The sequence below is a fragment of the Setaria viridis genome, chromosome 3, assembly GCF_005286985.2.
Source record: "Setaria viridis chromosome 3, Setaria_viridis_v4.0, whole genome shotgun sequence".
NCBI classification, from domain to species: Eukaryota; Viridiplantae; Streptophyta; class Magnoliopsida; order Poales; family Poaceae; genus Setaria; species Setaria viridis.
This window is the reverse complement of record NC_048265.2, coordinates 16720136-16726963: the sequence shown is the minus strand read 5'-3', so window position 1 is coordinate 16726963 and position 6828 is coordinate 16720136. Positions and strand designations below refer to the sequence as shown.

At 58.2% G+C, this 6828-nt stretch overlaps 1 protein-coding gene across 2 annotated transcripts; it reads right to left on the bottom strand.

The window, feature by feature from the left end:
• Window positions 1-741: 741 nt before the first annotated feature.
• Window positions 742-4274, bottom strand: LOC117847186 (probable protein phosphatase 2C 49). 2 transcript variants are annotated; one of them, XR_011897788.1, is made up of 5 exons: window positions 3538-4274; window positions 3064-3429; window positions 2860-2965; window positions 1431-1927; window positions 742-1325 (listed from the first exon to the last, which is right to left on the bottom strand). XR_011897788.1 is itself a non-coding variant. In XM_072292741.1 (4 exons), the coding sequence occupies exons 1-4, from the start codon at window positions 3952-3954 to the stop codon at window positions 2344-2346; spliced, it is 1269 nt and encodes a 422-aa protein (XP_072148842.1). In that variant the 5' UTR covers window positions 3955-4272; the 3' UTR covers window positions 2076-2343. The 2 variants fall into 2 exon arrangements, 1 of the variants encoding a protein (XP_072148842.1); XM_072292741.1 differs by lacking the exons at window positions 742-1325; window positions 1431-1927 and adding an exon at window positions 2076-2723 and having other exon boundaries at window positions 3538-4272.
• Window positions 4275-6828: the final 2554 nt, after the last annotated feature.

Here is a 6828-nt window from a genome sequence, read left to right as displayed (position 1 = left end):
CGGCGGCGCGACCCTGCTCGCCGGACCACGCGGCCCCCGCCCGCCGGCGCCGCGCTGGCCGTGCCACCCCCGCCCGTCGACCTCGCCGCCCCTGCCCGTGTCGGTCGCGCGGCCCCTGCTCGCTGGACCTCGCTGCCCTCGCCTACTGGAGCAGTGGGGGCTCCTGCCGGCCGGGGCTGCGCCGTCGTTGCCATGACGCATGCGCCGCCCCTCCCCCAGGATGCGCCGCTACTACCAGCCTGGACCACGCCGCCATCCCCTGCCCCCTACGGCGACGCCGCCCCTGCGCGCCTTGGTCGCGCGCCGTGGCCTGCCACCAAGGCTCCCAGCCGCACCGCTCGCTTCCGGTGGCCTCCCTGCCCCATAGTAGATTTTGCCAATTCCACTCGATTTCCCACATCCTAGCACAATTTCTCCCTATCCCGACTCGATTTTGCCATACCCCGCTTGATTTTGCCATACCTCGCTTGATTTTGCCTGCTCCCGTTCGATTCCCCTCATCGGAGATGGTCGAGTCGGTGCTCCGACCTCAGGAGCTCGACGTGCGCACATCAAGAGCGGGAGAGCGAGGAGGGGTCGGCCTACTGGAGGTGAGGCGATCTGTGGAGGGGCGACGGACGGACGGATGGACGGCCGGTCACCACTAGGCGGCATCACGAAGACGAAGGGATGGCGGCGGCTTCCTGTTGCGATTGATACTGACGGGTGGATCCGACAACAAAGGGTATAATGGACAATTCGTAAAAAACATCATATTCTAGAGTTGGAGCATCTCATTAGCTAAACAGGGGGATCAACTTTACATTTTTCTAGATTTGATGGAGTAGAGTTGGAGGAAGGTGAAGTTGGTGGAATGGAACTGTCTTTTTTTTTATGAAGTGTTACCAAATACTCCGATATATTTGATTTGGGTATGAACAAGGTACCTTCCAGTGGCAGGCCATAATAACAGAAACACGAGCAGAACAGTCGCTGCGGCGGGCGGGGCGTGGAGGCCGAAGGCGGAAGCCTTTTCCCGTTCGTGAAGCACGGGATCGATCCTCTCTGTTCATGCCGGGCCGTCCCGATTTCTCGTCCCGGCAAACCGCAGAACGTTCTGGAGCCTTTCGGAGACGTCTGGTTCTCTAGCTCAAGTGCTCGACCGAATCGAACGGGCTAGACGCCTAGACAGACCGCGGTGCTTCGGTGGTGGGGTTCGACGTCTGACGGAGAAGTAAGCCCACTTGGACGTGACCGTAGCTTTGTTCTTCTTGCGCGCTTTCTGGGGGTTTCTGGTCGACGACTCGGGCGTGTCTATTAAAGTCGACAGCTCCAGCAGTTCAGCTCTGCAGATCGTGCTTAATTAGCTTCCTGCTGAGTGTAGAGTACTTGCTTCAACAGACGATAAGGGAACTCTCGGCCAGTGATCTGGGCTGCGAAACGAAGCTTACTCTTTGAGCTAGGGGATGTCGCCGCTGGCGCCGTCGTCGTCGCCGGAGCCGGAGCCGCCGTTCCAGCCGAGGGAGAAGATCTTGGAGAAGCAGAGGTACTTCCAGAGCGTCCACAAGCCGACGTACCTCAAGGGCCGCTACGACGTGATCACCTCCGTCGCCATCCCGCTCGCCCTCGCCGTCTCCAGCATGTACCTCGTCGTAAGTTGCATTCTCTGTTGCGTTGTACTCGACTCATTGCCATCCCGTACATGGACCTGGGCTGATCCAACTGGTGTCTTGTTCTTTGATGCAGGGACGCGGGATTTACAACATGTCCCACGGCATCGGGAAGAAGGAGTGAGCTCTCGTCAATGGCGGTCGGCGTCGCCCTTCGTCTCTGGCTTGCTGGCTGGGATCTGGTGTTGCTTGTGAATTGTTTTCTCCTGTACATATGGTGTGGTAATCGAGTATGACTTGAACAATGCTCAGCATGTCAGCCACTGGAGCCCGTGTGTCTGCGACAAAGGAGCCCGCATTATCGATCGGATAATTAAGAATCTAAAGCTGTCGGGCGAATAATCAAAGCTTAAGACGTTGTTAACGGGTGCACCAGTCACGCATGTTATGCCCGTCTCTCGCGTAACACAACCGCGACAAAACACATGACACTGACAAGATTCTATCCGAAGTGTCCCACTGCAATCGATCAGTCAGATGCTCTGCACCTGCCGGACATAATTCAGTTTGTTGATTGATTGCGACGAACTCGCGATCCCCAAATCCTACGAGATTCATGTACCTATAACGGAGATTTTTACACAGATCAGTGAATTAGACTATTTATTATTAATCCATCATGCTGTAGCGGAAGAAAACAACAATGGCCGTGGCGGGGGCATGCAATCATGTTCCCCACGAATCCATCAGTAGTTCAGGACCCCCGCCGGAGGTCGACGACGACGACGCTGACGTTGTCCGAGCTCCGGCGCGCGATCGCGAGCTTCGCAAGCAGCAGGGCCGCTTCGGAGCACGCCCGGTCGGACTCGGCCCTGTCCACCTTCACCGCCGCGGGGCCGTCGCCTTCCCGCCCCGCCGCAGCGGCGGGCGGGAGCACGCCGTTCGGCCGCGCGCCCGGCGAGGACGGCGGGCCGTTGCTCCGGAAGCACGCCCTGACGACCTCGCACGCCATCTCGTTGCTGACGACGTCCCACAGCCCGTCGCTCGCCAGGATCAGGCACTCGTCGCCGTCCGTGCGCTCAGTCACCGTCACCTCCGGCTCCGCCGTCACGAACGGCTTCAGGTAGCCGTCTCCTGCGCGCGCAAACAGTCCCAGACTGAGCACGCGCGGCCCAAAATGACAGAAACACATTCTTTGGCTATCGAATGGATCATGGATGGAATGATGGATGAATATTCGGAGTTTTGAACTAAACCGCACGACACTCACCAATGGCTCGAGACATGGCGAGGACGCCGAGCACCCTGGCGCCGTCCCAGAAGATGACACGGCCACCCGCCGCCTGGATGCGCTCTAGCTCGTCGGGCCGGTCAGGCTGAAGAGCAAAACGAGCAAGGTAAGAACACGAAACGAAACCGCAGGCAGCAAATCTGTGTGAGACGACTAGCGGGCGCGTGAGCATGCAAAGCTTACTTTGTGGTCGACGGATAGTGGGACGGGGACGCCGCCGCGACAGAGGACCGCGCGGGAGTCGCCGGCGCTGGCGACGACGACGCTAGTGGGGCCGACGACCGCGACGACGGCGGTTGAGCCCGCGTGGTCGCACCGCGCCGGTTTCTGCAGCTCGCAGCGGCAGGGGAGGTCGTCGTTATTGCCGCTGCGGCTCGCGGCCCAGCTCGCAGCCTCGTCGTCCATCCGCGCGAACCCCCTTTCCATCACCTCTTTCCACGCCGGCTCCGCCGCCGCCGCCGCGGTGGCACCACCCTCCTTGCCGGAGGCCGCCTTGCTGTACTCGTCGGCGACCAGCTCGTGCATCCTGTCCTGGCACATCCTGGCCACCTGGCGGCACAAGAACACACCACCAGCTCAGAAGGTCAGCACAGCTCGACACGCATTCGACGGAGCACTCGTTGCTTATGTTATGTACACGAGGTTGTGCGCGCATACATGGCAGCAGCCGTGGCCGTCAAAGACGCCAAAGAAATGATGCTTGCCGGAGGAGGAAGAGGAGGCGCCGCCGCCGCCGCCGCCGTGAAGGAAGTCCGGCCTGATGGACACGGCGTCCTCCATCTCGCGCCGGAGGCCGCAGACGGAGGTGACGCCGTACCTCGGCCACCACCTCGACCCGAACCCCGGCACCCGAGGCCTCTGACACGATCGCCCGGGCGCCGCGCCCGACACCCTCCGCCGCTTCCCGCCGCGCCCGCCACTGCCACTGCCACTGCCATCCTCGTCCGCGGCCGGCGTGGGCCGGTATGCCCCGGGCACGCCCAGCTCCACCCTGGGCCGGCGCCTAGCGAGCGCCGTGACGGCCGACGCCGACGCCGGCGTCGCCTTGGCCTCCTCGCAGCAAATCTCGGCCATGGCGCGCGAAGACAGGGGGAGGCGATCGGCTGCCGTCCGGCCGTCCCCCGCGTACGCACGGCGTCGGCACGACACGAACGAACGCGAGGAGACCGAGGCGCGACGCAATGCCACCGCCCAACGACGCGCGCGCTAGATTTTTGGCCGCTGCGCCTCCACTCTCCTCAATCCACCCGCGTGGCCGTGTCGCCGTCGCCCTCGGGGAGCCGGGGCAAAGCAAGCCAACCGTGCGGCGATTATTAGACGCGTGAAGCCTCCGAGCGCGGGAGCGCCAGGGCATAAGAAGGCGTGCGTGCTCGGTGCTGCCCCTCTCCCTCCCACGCGACGCGGGAAGGTCGGAGGGGGCGCCATCAGGCAGGCCGGTGCTGGCGCCCGTGGCGGCCTTACACGTGGAGGAGGAGAGGGGGACAGGGCGCCGGCTGTTGGCGGGGGGAACCACATGTCAGCTGGATTGCTGACGCCGCTGTCAGCGGAGATCAACAGGGCGGCGTGGGGATGGGGCGCGGTGATTGGTGGGGCCGGGGAGCTACGCGTGGCGCCGTCTCGTTGATGGGTGGTGCGCGCCGGCGACAGCGGCTCGACAGCGAATTTAAGTTGCGGTCTCGCGGGGCCCTACCTCGTGGGGTGCCCGATGTGGCTCCTAAAAAATATCGTGGGTGCCTCACTGTCTTGTGGGGCCGGACTGTCGGGGGAAGGGATCGAACACGTGTGCGCCCTTTGGGCTTTGGCTAACTCCCCGCCGTGAGTATCGTCGTCACTCTCGTAAACGGCAAACCCCGCCGCCGTGCCGGCGTGCCCGGTCGGCTCCGAGCCTCCGACTCGCACTTGTAGGATCAAGGCGACCGGCGGCGCCGGGTGCGGGGATGAGCCAGAGCTACGAACGAGCCTACTGCTATCAGTCCGGCCCACACCTTGAGCATATCCGCGACCCAATAGGCCCACGTAGAGTTGGATCGCGACCCGCATGGCCCAATTAGAGCCCGTTTGTCACAGTTTGGCTCATAAAAAAACAGTTCAAGCTCCGGCTCATCTTGGAAAAAGTAGCTTTTTCAGCTCTGTCTTCTCATCTCTTTAGAACGTACTCTCCCCGTTCCAAATTTAGGTCGTTTTAGCTTTTTAGTTCATAGATATTATTATACATCTTTTTAGAATATACTCTCTCCGTTCTAAATTATAGGTCGTTTTAGCTTTTCTAGATTCATAGATATTATTATGCATATAGGCATACACTATGTCTAAGTGCATAGTACCTAGAAAATTCAAAACGACCTCCAATTTGAAACGAAGGAAGTATAGAAGATGTCAATTGTCCATTGTACCCTCATACATATATGTTGCTCGCAAATATGAGTTTTATGTGTGGCATCCATTGATAATGTGATTTGTGTGAAATAAAGATGATAATAATATTATAAAATATAGTTAAACTAATAAATAGGTGCTTGCTTTAGAATGGATAGAACAACTGAAATGTTCATAATATCCTTATTATTTTGTTATTTATTTCAATTTATTTGTCTTCCTTATATTTCTCTCGGCCCTTTTCCCTTTTCTTTTTCTTCAATTATTCTTTTCCTCTTCTCTTCCTATCTCTTCTTCCTTATCCGTTCAGCCCGGCCCGGCGCCGCCGCCAGCCCCGCCTCGCTCCACCCGAACGCCGCCCGCTCCGACCCTAGCCGGCCCGTCCTGCATCGCCGTCCACCCTGACCATCGTCGGCCTTGCCTCACTGGTCGCCATCACCGTCGTGGGGCCCCTCCTCCCGCGCCTCCATGGCCGGCACCCTTACCTCTCCTGCACTCGCCGTCGCCCCTTTCCTTTCCTTATCCAGTCTCCACGCTGGCGGCCCTGCCTCCTCGGCGGTCGGCACTGTCGCCCTTCACCCTACCTCCATAGCCGCCGCCCCCACTTCCCCGCGCTCGCCAGCGTCCCCTGCCTCCACCACACCCCCGCCACCCCACCCAGCGCGTTGCCGTCCCTCCGACCCCGCACCTCCACCCGTAGTCGTCCTTCCTTCCCAGTGTGCCACCGCCGTCCGCCGGCGTCTCTTCCCCGTCGCCGGAGCAACGTGCGCCGAGCGGAAAAGCCCAGTGACAAAATGCTTGCAATTTCGACGACAGCTTGAGGGCACGTGCGTCTTACTGTTTTGGGATGGGGGAAGCCAGGGGAAGCCATTTTTTTTGGCTTCGTGCGCGCAGTACAAACTAGAGCCTGTCTTTTGGGGGTTTTTAATCTTAGCCGTTTTGGATGGAAGCCTGCACGAATAGCTTACGCAGAAGCTGGTTCATAAGCCCTGTCAAAGGGGCGCTTAGTAGTTGAACTTGAACCCAGAAGCCTAGATACAGCTCCAGGCTCCACCTTCACGAAGCGTAGATTTTTTTTTATTTTTTTATTTTTTATTTTAGCATTTTGCAAAAATATATATCTAAATAAAAAAAATTGCAAATTTATATGTATACCGTTTGAAATAGCCGGTTTCAAACCGGCGAAAGGTGCAGTAGCAACTTTACTCGGAATTTCTCTTTTATGGACAACATATCTAAAAAAATCATAACTAATTCATATGAACTCGGATGGAGATAAACTTTACTTGAAAATTGTAGTTTTCGATGAGATATGCAACTTTGTAGTTCAAACTTTTTTCATTTAGAATCATCTTGGTACTCAAATAATTGATACAATGTTTCGATCTAAAATCATTCTGTAGTTCAAACTGTAGAAGATAGTCGCATCGGAGCAGCTGCAGCTGGAGGCGCCGCCGGTCGCCGGAGCAAAGACAAGCGAGCAATTGCCGAATTGGAGCCTTGGGAGGGCACAAGTGACAAGACAGGCGTCGTGTTACCAGCACCTACCGTCTACCGTGCTTCCATTCAGGA